The sequence below is a fragment of the Cricetulus griseus genome, chromosome 2 (genome assembly GCF_003668045.3).
Source record: "Cricetulus griseus strain 17A/GY chromosome 2, alternate assembly CriGri-PICRH-1.0, whole genome shotgun sequence".
NCBI lineage: Eukaryota > Metazoa > Chordata > Mammalia > Rodentia > Cricetidae > Cricetulus > Cricetulus griseus.
The window spans coordinates 291858120-291875508 of NC_048595.1; the positions used below are offsets into that span (position 1 = coordinate 291858120).

Genomic DNA, 17389 nt, shown 5'->3' on the forward strand with positions numbered 1-17389 from the left:
TCTTGGAAAGCCCGTCTTCAGCGTTAAGTCAAACAGTCTAGTCAGAACTAAAAGCATAATTTCATGATCTAAGTACATATTGCATTCCTGTGACAATGTCTCACTTCTAGATTATAATTCTAAGATTGATGACCTGACAGGCAGAGCAAGAATGGATAGACAGACAGACAGATAAGAAGGTAGACAGAGAAGTGTAGACAGGAGGCTTGCCATGAGTTGGTTGGCTCAGTGAATGAAGTCCCCCACATTCCCAGAATTCTCTCCTCACATTGCTGTCTCTGGTCACCCTGCTTCTCCCTCAGGGTCAGAACCTGCTGACTGCATCAGTGTTCAGCACCCCAGAAGTTTCGACACTCTAGAAAAAGAAACCATATGGTAAAATTCCCTATTGAGAAGACTTCTCTTCTGGGACTTAGAGAGGGTCAGTTGTGAAAAGGAGATACACGTGAAATAAATCAAGCAAGATGGCAGTTGCTACACAGCGGCACTTATATGTGAAATCTAAAAGTCACAATTATAAGGCAGGCAGTGGGAAGGCGGGTGCCTGGGGCCGAGTGGAGGCTGTGGGCATAGGCAGAAGGAAGTAGTGGTGCAATGTTCAAAGTTTCCGTGAAGCAAGAGGAATGTCTTCCTCACCACAGTTGTTAATCGTGAATATTTTGAAACAAACAGAGTAGATTTTGATGTGGAGGTGATGTAACAGAGACATTATTTAGCTTGGTTTAATCATGCATGGTGTATATGTACATCAGCACATAACACCCTATAAACAGACACAGTTGTCACCAGTCCGTTACAAATAAAACTTAAAATGAAGGCAGACCCTCAAAGTGGCTGCGAGATGGGTTCTGGAATGAGTTCACTGTAAAGAAGCAATGTTCCACCGAAGACTGAAGACAGAAAAATCGCCTTGTGTGCAGTGGTCTTTGTGTCACCTCTAAGACCTTCATGTCCTGAGATCCCAGGGAACCACCTGATCTAATCAAAATCCTACCAGAGTCTTTCCCTGGGCTCCTATGGCGAGACCAGGAGCTGCTTTCTCAGGCTCTGCCCCCTTACACAGTCACTCTTCACTGTGGTTACTGAGCAAAGGTATGCCATGAGCAAGACAGACAAAGTACATATAGCATGCACTCCTTAGTTAGACCTGCTGAAAGGTTGCTGGCAGGCCTAAATAACAAGCGATGCCGCATTTCTAGAATCTTCATTGGGGCAAACAGGAACTGTTTAAGATCAAAAGAGTAAGAAAGTCACACAAGACTTCCTGACCAGTCAATCATTCTAATTATGTCAGCAACCTCTGAATAGGAATGTCAGTTTCTGCAAGAGGATGAAGCTGTGCCCTGTCTCCAATCCAAATCTACACCACACAAAGCATTTAAAGTATTCTTTTGTTATTTTTTTGCTTTTGCTTCACTGTTTGTTGTTTGTGTTTTGTTTTGTTTTGTTTTGTTTTTGACACAGCATCTCATAGCTCTGCTCTGGTCTAGAAATCATTATGTAGACCAGGCTGGCCTTGAACCAGCAACCATCTGGTCTCCACCTCCCAAATGCAAGTATCCCGCTGAAGTAAATTCCACACAGGTTCTATGGGTCAAGAACAGGCATGTGTTTATATACCTGCCTCCCTCTGATTTTTGTTTGCAAAATGATATTGGGCATAATTCTTAGAAACAAGAAAATCAGTGATGCAGATTAGGTAAAAAAAAAAAAAATTCTCATCTTCTAAAAATGTCCTACAGCCTCCCAGGGAAGCTGACTTGGATGGCAACAGAGAGCTGCGCCTACTGGAGCAAATGGTCAAGAGGTCACATTGGCTGGCTGTTGAGTGTGTATCTCAGAAGATGACTGTGTGGTGCAAACAGGAGTCTGCACAGAGAGAGGAACAATGGTTTTCCTGAAGTTCCCAGCAAGGGGGCTGCCTTCCTCCAAACTAAACAGGAACACTGGTACTCATCTTCTCAGCCTGCTTGTGTCTGGCTCAGCAGTGGTGGCCTGTCTCTATCATGCCAGGCTCACCTGAAGTACTATGCAATGTGCCTCGGGTACACCCCTGGCCTTTGCTTTCTGCCTGGTGTCCCCTGCTATGCCAGGAGCATTACTGAGCTTCCAGCAAGAGTATCTAGGGGCCAGAGTCAGGTGCTGCCTCCCTCGAGGGCATGGGAAGGGGCCCTGGAACTTATGACTCTGACATAGGGAACACCAGCGGCCACTCCTGCCAGCCTGATGTTGCATTTGTCCTTTCTTCTATGCTGTCATGGCTCACCTCCCTAATGGGAAGGCCTGGCCTTAAGCACAGCTCTGACTTTGAGCCATCTTCCTCAGTGAAACTGTGGTAATTCAGACACCACCAGAACTAGAGCTACACCAGCTGTTGGCTGAGAGGTTCCAAAAGGTTTGCTTGCTACAGCTAGTTTCTGATGTCACCAACCCAACTTCAGAGCCTGCCTGCAGATAGCCTCCCAGCTTCTCCCACTGGGGGAACAGCAGAAAGTTCCCTTAGGTGAATAAGAGAAGAAGCAACAACAAAGAGAGGCCAAAGCTCCCTGCACACTCCACAGCAGGTCACATCCCAAAATAGGGCCACGTCGGGTCTTCTTGGGAAAATGGGCCAGATTGGCACAGAGCAGGGACAATTCCACACAGCCCATGATGGGAGGGAAGACAGAGGCCTCAGTGGTGCTCTGGCCCCATCCACAATGACGTTACTAAAGGACTTTTATGAAGTGCTGTATCAAAAGCAAAAGCCATACCCTAGGATTTCTGGGAACGCTCTGCTTCCTCCCCCTCTTGTTTTTTTGGGGGGGTTTTTTTGTTTTGTTTTGTTTTGTTTTCTGTTTGGTTGGTTGGTTGGCTGGTTTTTTTCAAGACAGGGTTTCTCTGTATTGCTTTGGAGGTTGTCCTGGAACTCGCTCTGTAGACCAGGCTGGCCTCAAAAATCACAGAGATCTACCTGCCTCTGCCTCCGGAGTGCTGGGATTAAAGGTGTGTGCCACCAACGCCCGGCCCCCCTCTCGCTTTTTTATGTTAAATACTCACACTCAGTAAGAAGTCAAAAGGAAATATTAACAAATGGAACATTCCCACACTGCATGCAGAGCTCCAAAGACGTTCCAGTTAAAACAAGTCTGTTCCAGGCATGGAGGCGCACCCCTTTAGCCCCAGAATTCAGGAGGCAGAGGCAGGAGGATCTCTGTGAGAGTTCAAGGCCAGTCTGGTCTACATAGTGAGTTTCAGGACAACCAGAGATACATCGTGAGCCCCTGCCTCAAACAAACAAACAAACAAACAAACAACACGCCTGTCTGTGAATCTCTCCTTGGAAGACACGGAAGAAAGTCGAAAGGGGAACCCTGAGAAATTAAAGAGCAGAAACTGGAGGCAAATTCTCCCCTAACACAGATGTGTCTTGCAGTGTTGCTTCCCACAACCCCTGCATCTAGGACCCATTGGGCAAGCTGTCCCTTGGGGCACTCAGTCATCCATGGAGACAGCTCAACTCCCAGAACAGAGGAATGCAGATACCCAGGACAGACACGGATGCCACCTACAGCCCCATAGTCCCCAAAAAGAGCATAGGAGAAGATGGCTAAGGCTACAATGGCTATCATCAGTACCGAATTTTGGGGGACAGAAGCCAATCAGTGGTTTCTTAAGAAGAGCACACAATCATTCTACAGAACTAAAGGATTCTAAATGATTGCAAAAGAAAAAAGTGTGATCCTTAATCATCCAAAGTCTTAAATTAATGCAATTTATTGACAGCTTCATTCTAATACATGCAAACTAGATACAGAACATTCTTGGTGGTGGTGGTGGTGGTGGTGGTGGTGGTGGTAGTTCAAAATGCAGCCTGTTCAAAATTTGTCCTCAAGGACCCAATTGTACATCTTCACTTTTCAAGTAGGAGCTTAAGTTTAAAGGAAATAAAAAAATGAAGGCCCAAGGATAGGACAAAGACCACTTATGTAATTAATACAGACCAACAAGCCCTAAGTCCTCCAGTAAATAACCAGTTATGAGAGGAAACTTAAACGTCCAAGCCAAGCACAAGGGGTCTTGCCCATGGCCTACTTCCTGAGAAAGAGGGGGCCAAGCAGGTGTGCCCTCTCTGCACTAGACCTGTCCCACCTGAGCTTCCCTTGCTACAGAGCCAGTCCCCTGGAACATACACTGAACACACAATGGGAGGTCCCACAGATGTTCCCTGGTTGGGGCTAAGCCAACTTGAGGCCTTCAGATCTGGGACAGGGTAGAGACAGGGCCTGCTGGAGGGGCAGAGCCTCCACAAGTGGGGAAATGCCTGCCACAGCCTCTCCAAATAGCTTGCCCTAAATGGAAGAATTCTAGTGACAATTGCTTTTTATTTTTATTCTTTTTTTTTTTTAGTTCTTTCTCTTTCTAAAAATTCTTCCCTTTTATTTTGAACACATTTTCCTTTCATTTCTTGCCAATAAAGTGGAGTTGCTGGACAAGTCCAGCCTTTCCTGCTGTCACTGCTTCCAGAGGCTTTCACTTCCTGAGACCACAGGAACACCTTCCAGGCAGAGTGGAGACCTCAGGCAGCCTTGCTTTTCTCCTTCTGACTGGACTCCCTCCACTTGGATGTCACCGACACTGCGGCACCGCCATTTAGTGAAGGGACCCAGAAAATGGCAACATCTCCCGTGTTCTCCCCTTCCTCTGGATGCATGGTACCTCCCTTGTCTTCCCAAGCTGAGCAAACAAATATGCATCCCAAGTCACTATCCTGAATGCTGTGCTCCAGCACCTGACTGATAGTGGCACAGAACACAGACACCTGCAACTTCTCAACACTGAGAGGCTGTCAGCCCCAGGACATAAGGTCTGACCAAGATCAACCCTGTCCATCAACAGGGAAGAGAAGAGATGAAGGAAAGCAGGGATACACGGCACTTCTGCCACACTGGAGTCCAGACATAAGAAGTCACAACAGTTCTGAACCCCCCAAAATCAGGTATGATCAATTTAAAAAGTATACCAATGTAAGACAAGAAGAAAACTAAAAAATAAATAAAACAAAGGACAGATTTCCTAATGATGGCCCTGGGACAAAAAGAACAGGACCTGTTACAAAACACAGCAGGTGCCAAAACTCAAAGAGAGTGAGATCTATAGAGGTAAATTAAGGCAGGGTCCTAATGGCATTCATTAGGAGCAACTTGTAGAGCAAAGGCATTCCCTGGGGCTCCTAGAGGACTCACAGTGCTCTGCAGAGAGAAAGGGTTCCAGTGCTTCCATACACAGAAAGAGCTAGGAATGGAAGTTTCAGAAACACTTCACAGAGAGAAACACTCGGTTTCCACCCCCAAGGTCAATGGGTACAGCCAGGACTATCTGCACAAAACCCATGGGAGAACTGCACCGCCCACAAGAGAAACCTGCAGGGGTTGTGGTAAATTGACATTAAAGGGGAAGGGGAAAAAAAAGGTTTCTCACAAAACCCAGTAACTAGGAAGGAAGTGGCGGCTAAAATAAAACCAATGGGTGGACTAGAAGGAAATAATATTAAGTGATAAGACAAAGAAAATGTCAACATTACAAGCAGGACACAGGAAAGTTGAGTAGAGTTGTTATCCAAGTCAGGGGTTGGAGCAGGGGGAGGAAAGAATCCCACTTACTTAGAGAAACAACTCTAAACCTGAAGCCTGAGATAAGAGCAGGAAAGGGGTTAGGCATGAGGATGCAGATAACTAAAGACTCAGCACATGGCCCCAGCTGAGGCTGGCCATGTCCATCCCAGCGTGGAGGCTCTCTGGAGGTCTCCTGTAGACCTGGGGGAGAGGGCTCAGCTCAGTGTCTGCCACTCAGTGCACTACAGCACAGGCCAGGGAGAGTTGCAGGTACTCGTGCCCTCTGTCTCTGCTCTGTGCATGTCCCCAAACTGCTGTCACAGCACAGTAGTTGACAACAAACAGGACCCCATTCAAAGGTTACATTTTTTGCCAGCATCACTTGAGTCTACATTTCACCCACTCTAGAAGCACTGACATGCAAAGCTTACAGTGGCAGGATGAAGACTTGCCAAGCACGGTGGTTTCTACCAGCTTAGCCCCACTGGGCAGCCCTCCAAACATCTAAGCAACACTTGACACCTCAAGTCCAAAGCCAAGGGCTCTACCAGTCAGAAATACGTTGCAGCAGAAGTACCTGCTCTGGTTTTGAAATCAGTATGTGACATATAAAAGGAGTCCATTCACCAACAGGAAGGGTGTTGATCTGTGTGTTGTTGGTTTTTTTTTTTTTTCTTCTTTTTTAAATATTCATGACTTGACATTTCAAGAAGACAGAAAGCAACTGAAGAGACTTCAAGAGCCTGGACACAAAAGTCTGATGTCAGGAAGACAGAAACAACAGCAAAGAAAAGCCTCTGTAACGGCCAGCCACTCAGGGTTAATCATGTCAGCACCTTCTTCCTTATTCTCCAATGTGATCTCAGAATGGGCAGAATAGAAAGCAGTATGTGCTCAAGTCTCAATCTGACTCTCAATCCCCATCTATGCAAAGCCCACTGCTCCCCTTTGATGGCCCACACTGCCCAGTAAGGCCAACTGAACTTGCTTGTGAGACCAGAAACAAGCGGGAAGCTGAATTTTTATTGTCCTGTCTGATATGTGTGCCTGAGGCCGAGAGTGCGTGCGTGCGTGTGTGTGTGTGTGTGTGTGTGTGTGTGTGTGTGTGTGTGTGTGTGCAGGTGTCCTGCACTCCTTATATTCTGTAGGTGGTGGTGTTTTGTTTTGTCTTTTTGTTTTGTTTGTTGTTTATGGAGCGATGTGTTCAATCTCACTTCTATAAAAACTACCTAATGGGCCCCTCCAAGTGGAGGCTCAGCCAGAGCACCACCTGCACCGTGTGTACACTATGGTGGAAGTCATTCCAATGGCACAGAAGAGCATCCTGATGATGAAGTCCCAGGTGAACAATTTATTGGTTCACTAGTACATACATTTTTAATACTGATCAATACTGACAAATTGCCCTCTTCAAAGGCTACGCCAATTAATACTCCCCTCAGGAAATTGTGAGAGGGTTTGCCTCACACAACCACCAACAGTGTGCTTTAAAGCTGACTGACTCTTTCAGCACCGGCAGGTGAAAGTGGTACCCAGTGTTGTTTTAAAGAACACTTATCTGCCCAATGATGCAGAGCACCGTTTCTGGGTGTGTGTCTGTCTTCAAGGAGCCATTTGTTTCTTCTCTTTTTCACACTTCTTGCTCACATCCCTGGATTTACTTCCCTTAACCATTTCTGAGAGTGCCACCTTGTGCATGAGGCTAGGCTCTTGGTTCTGGCTTTGAAGGGAGCTGAGAGTGGGAAATCACTTGGCCACTCCTGTCCAAGGCCATACAAAAGAGGATTTCTCTAGTCTTGTTGTTCAGTCAGTCCTTCCTTTGACGACTGCTGGAATTTGAGTCAAATTTAAAATGTTCTCCCTAATCTGAATCCAGAAAGGGTCTCCTCATGGTATTTTCTTTCCTTTTCTCTTTCTTTCTTTCTTTCTTCCTTCCTTCCTTCCTTCCTTCCTTCCTTCCTTCCTTCCTTCGTTTCCTGCTTCTTTTTGCTCTTAAATATATTCTCCATATGGAATTTAATCTGAGCATACAGTGTATAGGACAATGTAATTTTCTTCTGAGCAAATACAATCTTGTCCCAGATCATCTATCTCTTCAGCCATCTATCCTTTCTTCTACCATGTGAGGTGGGTATGCTCAACACCCTGTGTGCCTGCCTGTCTCTGGGTGTGCTGGCTTGTCTGTCTGTCTGGGGCCAGCAGCATGCGTTATAATCACTGAACCTCTATAACTGGCTCTTTAATCTTAAAAATTAGATGATATGGTCAATCACAAGAAACAGAGGAGTATTACCCAAAAAGACACAGTGACTGGCTAGATAAGAATGTTTTCATAAGCAAAATTCTGATCCTGGGTCACAGAGAAAATCTGAAAGCACTCGTGACCCTTAGACCAGCATGTAAAAGACACCATTGCACATATGGGAAGCATAGTAACAGACCTCAGAGACCATTTGACCTTCTTCTGGAAACACACAAAGTTATGACAAGAAGCACAGAAGCCAGTATGGTGGTGGCATCTGAAATCCCATCTCTGGAGAGACTGAGGAAGACATGGTCTTTGTTTGAGTTCAAAGCCAGTTTAGGCTACAAGGCCAGAACCTAGATCCCCATGTCCCATAAAAAGTCACATAAATTGTACACACCACACTGCTCTGGCCCGGGCTGCACTCCTACCTGCCAGTCACCTCCTTTCTCTGTCATCAAAGAAAAGTGCTCCCTCATACAGAACTTTCCTCTCACAGAACTTGCCAACTCTGAGAAGTCCAAATCTGCTTGTGTTTTGATAAATAATTCATCATCTCCAAACACGTGGCATTGTTTCAGCACTTCCCATGCAACACTTTGTCTTGGCTATGCAGAAAATGTTTTCATCAAGTAACAAAGGCTCTTAGCACAGCCCAGGGAAAGCCGGAATCTACCCAAATGTGGAACACGCAACTCGTTCCTTCCTTTGGACTCAGGCTGCCTGTTCCCCGCTGACCTCACCACATGTCAAGTATTGTGTTCACAGTGACGCAAACGCCTGGCCACTGGTGCCAAAGAGTGTATTTGGGTTACATGGAAAAAAAATTAACAAATAAAATAAAGTTTCGAGTCATGCAGCGAAGCTCTGCAGCCACACTCTTCATTGTTTCTTCCCTTTTAGGAAAGCTAGCACTGTTAAAGGGCCATTTTACTCAAACACCCTCCCTTGTGCATCCAGTAGACTGCTTAAAGTGTCTGGGGAGGGTGGATAAAGAGAATATGAATAAACCATTTGCCCTACCTTAGAGGAGACAAAGACTAGTGAAAAACAGAACCAAACAGGGACAGTATGCACCCGGACATACAGAAGCACAGATGAGAGGACCTGAACGTCTTAGACCTGGGAACGACAAGAGACCTAGACAGACAACTGTCATCCCAGAAGAGGTCCCCTGGAAAAGAGAGGGTGATGATGCATCTAAGTTCCCCAGCTATTTATCTATAGATGGTATGTGAGGCACACTGTAGGAAGTAAGAGGCAAGGAGAGGCAGATCCCCAGAAGCCCTGTAGGAACATACTGAGGGACGCAAAGCACCCCCTGGGAAAGAATGTCATGGAGCACTCTGTCCCTCCACTACCCACTTTTCCCATGGTCACTCATTAAGAGGTGTTGTCTGGGACTCTTGACACAACACACTGACTGCAGTCATTAGGACTGTAATGGCTCACAGTTGGCACTCAGTATTTGTATATCATGTCATCTAAGTGCACCTACGGCTGTCCTCCACAGTTGATCCACCACGATGCTCTATGCTCCATTCAACATCTCCACCACTGTGGCGCCCAACTTATGCTCCCTCAGTCCTGGCTTCCTCTATCTATCTTTGACTGCACTGCTCAGATCCTTTGCTCTTTCTGGAATCTTCCTCCCGTTAACCTTAACAACCCTCAAATTCGTCCATTTCCAAGACAACACTCAGATGACACTCTGTGAGCCGCCACTTCCCATTAGGAAGTTTGTGAGCAACACAATATGCAGGCTTCCTAGCTCTGGGTGGTCTTGAATCATTTGTTCTGGCCTGCCCCTTGTCCCTATCACTCTTCTTGCCCCCCCCCCCGCCCATAGATGTCTTCCTAAGTCACTGCTTAACTCTCACAGCTTTCCTTCCAAATGTCGCCATGCCACCACCACCACCGGTCACTCCCCTACGCCCATCTAATTGCTGGTTACTAAGTGCCCCTCCCAAGCACCCAGGAGACCTTCCACACCCCTGACTTTCTCTTCATTTTCCCGGTTCCCTGAATGCTTTCTCTCAGGCCTTGCCCTCCTGTCTAGCTTGCTCCAAAGGGCCAAGATGCTAGACAGTTGGAGTGATGGATGGGAGGCTGGCATCTGACTCCCAATGTGAATAGCAGCAACCACAACACGGTCCCCACTGTTCCCTTTGGGACTCAGCTGTCCCAGGTCACACCACACCTCATATCATCTTATGTTCCCTGCCTAGCTGTTTGTTCGTTTGCCTCAGTCTTCAGAGGCCTTCACTTCAGCAGATGACCATTCTGAAGCATCACTGCTCTCCACCCACCACGGCCATGAGGTACCCTTACTCTACAGGTCTCCTTGTCAACAATCCTGTACGCATGTCAGCCACTGGATCTTACTTGATCTCGAGGCTCCCCTTTGAGTCCCACGATGTGTCTGTCTGCCCCCTGCCACCCCCAGGTGTTCAGCTCAATCCTTTCTGATGCACTCTTCCATTCTTCTCTGCTCCCATCTTTCCTGACCCTCCCTCCCGATACTCACTTTGGAATCCCAAGGAACCTTCAGCTACTGCTTCATTGCTAGGGGATCACTATCTTCATTTCTAATCCACTTTAAGCCAGGATCGCCCTCTTATTCCTCAGACTTCAGCGGAGACACCCTTTGGCAACCACAGCTATCTGTTTGCCTCAGAGCTTCCAGATTCACACCAAGCATTCAGGACTGACTCCTCGTGAGGGCATCAAAAGCTATGCCTCTTTCTTATTCTCAGCCTTGGGGACAGGACAACTTGGTCTATGTGAATTCTTAACATCTACTACAGCTTGAGCATCTCAGACCCACCCCTGTCAAACCTGCTGCACTTGCACACTTCCTCCCGGTAACCAGAAGCCCGGGCGTGCATTCTCTAGAACTCCCCTGGAACAACAGGTGTGCAGCCCACTCAATGCCTCCAAACACCTCACGGGCCCTCCGTTACATTTCATTTCCACTCTCCCTAATTCAATAACCTCTGTATACTCCCTTCCCCAAACAGCCCCAAGATTCATTTCCCAAAGTACACTCAGAGAAGCCTCCAGAGCCTGACTCATGGGACTCAGCAGCTCACAACCCTCCCGAAGCCCCCTAGTACCAGGAGCCATATTCACTATTTTCCGATTTCCATAATCCAGTTCTGGCCAATCTGTGGACTTCATCACATACCAGACATCTAGGCTGCGACTCCAAACTCCAGCAGCACGGCCTTCACTCTGTTCCTCCAGCCCAGAGTCCATCTGCCTGGCTGCTCTTCTCCTGACTGCTTTGCACACCTGGGCCAGCCATACTGCACTGGGTCCTTCCAGACTGACCTTCACAGCCCAAGGGCAGCTAGCTCTCTGTATGAATTCCCTGCCTACCTTTTTGGTATGTTTTGCTTGGTTTCTGGGTGGTTGCAGTCTACACCACTAGAGAGCAGTAGAGAGCAGGTACCGCCCAGGCCAAGACACCTAGGACCTAGGAAGGTACAAATACTATAGTCCTAACTGACTTCTACCTCATGTCCAGCTTTCCAGTCCAGGAATCATGGTGTCCAATGTCTACACAGCCACCCATCATGTCACCTGTGTGTTGTCATGTACAAGGTCTCCCCTGCTGAGGACTCTGCCACCAGGACCTGTTCCACCTGCACCATGGAAGGTCTGCTGGCCTTCCTTTACATCTGTCAGAGGACTGTCCCTTACAAGGAGGCCTTAGCACAGACCTGAACTCCTTCCCCTTCGATGGCTAGGATCTGTCTATGACTTCTAAAGGTGCTGTCTTTACTCAAAAGGTTTTCCTTGGGATTCTGCCAGGCCAACTCCATCCCCCACTCCCTTGAGACTTAGGCCTGGCATCCTATAAATCATCCAGTGGGTCTTCCGAGATGGGGTCTGCTCTGGCCTCCTCCTGAGTCTCCTTCCAGCCCTTCTGGGAACACAGGAGCATAAACCCCACCCTCTCTTGGAGCTGCAGGCCCTGTGAGGTCTGCTTCTGTGGAACACACTTGCTGGGCCACTAGAGCTCAGGGTAAACTCTGGGCACAAGACCTAGCATGCCAGGTTCCACTTGGGGGCCATACCTCTTTCCCTATACATGGCTCTGCTTTGTGGGCACCTTGAACTTCTTCACACAAGAGATTATGTACCTTCCTCATGGGTCCACCATTGCCTTTCCCTCAGCACCAGAACATAGACAAGTCCCTGAACACAGTCCACTGCAGCTGCCTTCTAGAAAGTAAGCCAGTCACCAGGAGTGAAGGCAGAGCTGTAATAGATGTTCAAGGAACATGCTGGTTGCCTGCTCTGCCCTTTACCACAGCTATAGATTTCCTGCCCCTGGAGTTTTCCTTCAGACAGACTTGAAGGAAGAATCTCCCCAGTGGCACAGGTTAATTTTAAAATGAGCAGGGTGGCAACTGTGCTAACTGGTAAAGCGTTCCCCACACAAGGCTAACCTGCCTGAAAATCAACATGTTCCTCTTTATTCTAGGGCACAAAATGTTTCGGGTGCAAAAATCCCCCAGAGACCAATGTATCGATTTGAGATAGAAGGCCTGTCTTTTAACATTCTAGTTCTTTTCATCTAAACTATTAGGAGTGTCCTCTGTCTACATAGGTTTATTTCAAATTAAAAGTAGGATTTCTTGGGGTTACATATTAATAATCTAAATAGCATAACAACACCCAGTTTAAATAGCTTTGCCCTTTGGACTGCTGACCCAGCCAAAAACCAGCTCAGCCCTCCACAGATAGCTGATGATGCTCACTGCCCACACCCAGCCTGACAGGAATTCACAGCTTGCCATTCGGGTTACCTGCTGGGGCACCCATGTCTGTATACCATGTCTTTGGGGATATCCTACATACGGTTACCCTGTAAACCATGTGTAGACAATCTGTAGATGGGACCTTGGCTTATCTAGACCCACGAGAGTGTGGTGCTGGGCCCTGAGCTTGGTTTCCCTCTGCAGCATCAGCTTCATGGAGCTGATAAGAACACCCTAACTGTGAAGTCTGCTGTTGTCTAGAGTGCTGAGTGCATTTGCCTTTACAGGGATCATATTTATCTCAGTATATCCTAGCGTCCGCCACACAGTCCTCACACCCCAGGAGACAGTTTAAGAGTGGCAAGAGACAGGCTCACAAGTCATGCAAATGTACACTTGCTGTTTGGAATATCTGAGAAACACATAGTAATTTACAGTGGGAAGGCATTTGCGCTCCGCACTGACGAACTTTTCTGGTCTTATTTCCCTTGCCTCCCTTGTGCTCCCTTATACATCCCCCTTCTCCACTTTGCATGGGGTTCTCTCTGTTCTTCATAGCAGCTAACTGGCAAAATGGCATGCAGAGACGTTTGTGGGCAGGAGGTATTTGTGGCTTCAGATTCTTATTCCTTTCCACAGGTGTGTCTCCCACTCTTCCCAGGCAATGCCTCCAGCCATGCCACCATGCAGCCACAATACTGATTAGGTAGCACAGGCAACCTGTATTTGTTTCAGCAAGCTGACTGCGATTCCTCTTGGCCTGTCAGTGTGACACCACCACACCACACACCCATGCAAAACGAACTGTAAGGACCCTTTGGGACAACTGTTATCTCACCATGGACAAGATTTTCCTACTCAACCAGCAGCTTTTCCAGCAGTAAAAGGAGAAGCAGAGGTCAAGAAGTCAGCAGAGGACAGGAAATGATGTGAAATCAGGAATGGCCTGATTCAGACAGAGCAATAGCATCAGACAGGAAGACCACTTGGAGCACTGAGCATCCACAATGAGCCAAACTCCTGCTTGGGAGGCTGCTTGTCACCCTGGCCTATTAGCCCAGGACAGGTCTGTGGCTTCCAGATGCTTGAATGAGAGGGACTGACACATGGTGTTGGGTTCAGACAAGTGTCTACTTAGTGCACGATCAGATGAACCAAAATGAAGAACAAAACAGACAGGAACAGAACTGGGCTATTGTACCTTCCACAGGGGGTTTGCTTTCAGACAAGAGAATTGCAATGTGTACTTGTCCAAGTAGCAGCTGGGCTCAGCAGCCCGTACATGACAGTTTGTTTGGCTGACAAAGAGATCAAAGTGAAAGAAAAAACGGATACAAACTCCACAGGGACACATCTGAATACCTTTGTGTATTTTCACATTCTCAGAGAACACACAAGCTCTTTCCAAAAAGCCCTTTTTTCCCCCCAGAAAACTGCCAAGTTTCAGATACTTCAGCAACTAAGACCCAGGTGGCCTGTTCTTTGGCCACAGACAGAAACAGGAGCCCTAAAAGTGTGTGGTGCAGGGGACAGAAGGGCAGAGAGCAGCTTTCCCTTGAACATCAACCTCCTCTTCTACTTTTGAGTCAGGCTATTTACAAATACCCTAGCAGTATCCCATACAAAGCCACAGGCAGGAGCCTCATGCTTCTATGAACACCCAGCCTGTTCTTGGGGACAAGAGTGAGTGAGCAAAGTGCCATACCAGGGTTGGCTATCCTGGTTGGAACCATGTACAGAGTAGATCCCTGGAAAAACAACCCCCCACACCAAGATAGGGTACCCTATAATACTCAAGATAATTCAGATCTCTCTGGAGCAGCTCATCTTAATTCAGAACCATAATTTCTATGGCAATGCCAGCCCTACCCCCAGACAAAGACAGCATCTTCAGATACACACAAAGGCAAACGCTAACCTCAAAAAAAAAAAAAAAAAAAAGTGTTCTAGCCAAAATCCCCCTCACACACCACTTGGCACTGTCAAGTACAGTGGCCTACTTGAACATGCCTAAACACACACATGTGCACTCCAGTTGCCAAAAGAGAAAAGATATTTATTTTGTAAAGTAAAAAAAAAAATTGAAATGTACATCAGGAAGAAGACCCAGGGCAAGACCTTAGGTTTATTCCAAAAACCTAAGGGAGTCTATGGGTCCCACCTTCTCCCACCCCTCCAATCCAGGGCCAATCCATAGGGCCATCCCTTTTGGGAAGTGTAGTTAGTCTCTCCTGACCACAATCCAATGGGGAGAGTACAAGCTTATACATAAATGCTCAAAGCACAGTGCCCTAGAAATCACAAAAACACAGGATGGGGCTGCGGAGGCAGACACCCTAGAGAAGCCTCAGAACTACAGGTCAGCTGGGAGCAGAGTCCACACCCTTTAAGGCAATCCAGTTAACTAGCAAGTCTAAGCAGCAATTTGCTGAACACTGCCTGCAGATGTATGAGTGGTCATTGGGCCATGTGGCCACCATGAACTGGCCCAGGGCCGGGAAGCAGGATTGCAGGCGTCAACCCAGTCCTGGAGGGAACATAATCAGCCTCCTGGTGGCTGTATCCTAAGAGCTCCTGGGCGTGCACCTAGACCAGCTCTGGTGCTGAGAAGGGTCTCAACCCAGGCATCATCCCATGTCCCAGAGCCGAGTTCCTCCCTGGTCAAGGATTGAGTGATACTTGGAAGCAGTAGCAAGAAAGCTAATTTGCAACCTGGCGGAGAGTCTGCCTGAAAAAAAGCAAGGCAAAAGCGTGGCTTTCCAGCGAGATGCAGACAAAGGCTCGGGTGCGCACGCGGTGGACTGTGGCACCAAATCTACACTCAGGGCCCAGTGGATGCCAGAGTCTTCCAATTTCCCATGGATGTGCCCTCTCAGAGCACAGACTCTCCCACCCGGTCCCATCTGGTCCCCCTCCCGAGCCAGTATTCTGGTCCTCACCCTGCTCACCCTCCATCCACAACAGCAGCGACTCCTTCCTCTGCGCATCTGGAGCAGCTTCTTCCCTCAACATCTCCTGCCTGCCTTCTTCCTTCCAGGGAAGCAGTGCCTTGACTTCTCTGATCAATCTTGTTGTGCCCCCCCTCCCCACCTCCCCATGACACGCCTTCTGCTGCTCCTTCCCCAGCAGGTTTTCAACCCCGCGCCCAGGAGTGGAGAGACAGAATGGTCATGCTAACCCGTGGGTCCCAGCGAACCAGAGGTGTCTCTCACATACTAATGCCCCATTGTTCCTCTGCTTTCTTTACCCACCCAAACATCACCAGCTACCAAGAATCTGCATGAGGTGGGCTGGGGGGGTCTGCCTCCTCTTCACGAGGGTGGGTGAATCCAGTTCTATACCACCCGTCCATGCGCCAGAACACGGCCACTGCAGACGCGGGCACAGTCTTCCCTTACATTTGGAAGCCTCAGGTTCCCGAGCCTGCCCCCACAGCAGCCTCAGGAATCCAATGGTTTAGATCCCCGGGACCCTCAGTGGAAGTACTCCAGTCTAGTGGTCACAGGCTGGAGAGAATCATGGGATAATCGGTGACAAACTTAATGGTATAAATAATGGACCAGGTCAGTATGGCCAGGGACAGATCTAGGGAAACAGGTTAGTTTCTAAATGTCTGGTTCCCAACACCCTCCGGGTCACCCTTCCTCTGCGCTCACGCGGGGCTTGGGAAAGCCCGGTGTCCCTACGCTGACGGGCGGTCCCGAACGTCCCGGAGGTGCCACCAGCTTTCTGGGGCCCACTGGCCGGTCTCTGCTGGGTGCACACGCACCTTGCCGGCCACCCACCACAACAACAGTTGCTTCCCCACACCACGATCCAAGGCCCTAATTCGATCCCACCAAGCGAGAAACCGCCCGGGCCGCTGGGAACGTGGGGCCGGACCACTTACTGGGGCTGAGGAAACACTCGGTCAGCCTTCGGAAGCAACTCGCATTGTTAGAAGGTCCATCTTCCATGTCGGAGCCGAAGAGCAGCGGCCAAGCGGTGGCGAGGGGGAAGGCGGCGCCTCGGGGCCGCCACGGAGTTCGGCCACCGGCGGCAGAGCCGGGGCCGAGGCCAGGGCAGCCCCCGCCGGCGCCCGGAAAGCCCGGGGAGTCTGTGCGGCGCGCGCCCGGGTGGAGGGAGAGCCGCGGCGGCGGCGGTGGCCGGGGCCCGGCACGGGCTGGGAGCAGCAAGCCTAGGATCGCAGGCGAGAGGAAGAGCCGCCGCCGCCCGCCGCTGCCACCGCCGCTGCGGTGACTACTGCCGGGGGGGACGCTCAAGGGAGCTGCCTCTTGTCCTCCTCCTCCTCCTCCGCCAGCATCGCCGCCGCCTCCTCCTCCAGCCGCCGCTGCGCCCTCCCTTCTCGGGAGACGCACGGGGAGGTGGAAGGCAGATGAGGAGGGGACAAGAGGGGGAGGGGGCAGGGGGGGCGGCGGCCAGAAGTACCAGGAAGATGAAAAGGAGGAGGAGGAGGGGATAGGGGAGGAGAAGGCGAGCGCAGAGGGAGCGCGGGCCGCCACCCAGCCGCAGCCTCGGGCGCTGAGCACGGAGAGGGCGCTGGGGCCCCCAGCGGGGCTGGCGTGGCCTGCGGGAGACAGGGACCGGGACAGGGGCGGGGGCGCCGCAAGCTCCTCCCGGCCGCAGCCAGGCGGCTCCCGGGTCAGGCTCAGGCCCACTGCACTCCGCCCGCTGGCCTCGCCGCGCCGGAGTTCCTGATGGACTTGGCCGCTGCTGGGCTCATCCCCAGCCGCTGGCAGCAGAGCCTGGGGGCGGGGAGCGAGCCGCTCCCCCGGGCTGGC

The 17389-nt window shown here is 49.5% G+C and overlaps 1 protein-coding gene across 4 annotated transcripts in view; it reads right to left on the bottom strand.

Moving 5' to 3' along the window:
- The window catches only part of Pde10a (phosphodiesterase 10A), a 179877-nt gene extending 162690 nt beyond the window's left edge, over positions 1–17187 (bottom strand). Inside the window, exon 1 of one of the 4 annotated variants that reach the window (XM_027401113.2) lies at positions 16498–17174. In XM_027401113.2, coding sequence (XP_027256914.1) covers positions 16498–16564 — 67 coding nt within the window. In that variant the 5' untranslated portion in view covers positions 16565–17174. Of the gene's footprint in view, positions 1–15547; positions 15675–16497 lie in introns of those variants that run through there. The other 3 variants (XM_027401116.2, XM_027401114.2, XM_027401117.2) reach the window with 3 other exon arrangements.
- Between the last annotated feature and the right edge of the window lie 202 nt (positions 17188–17389).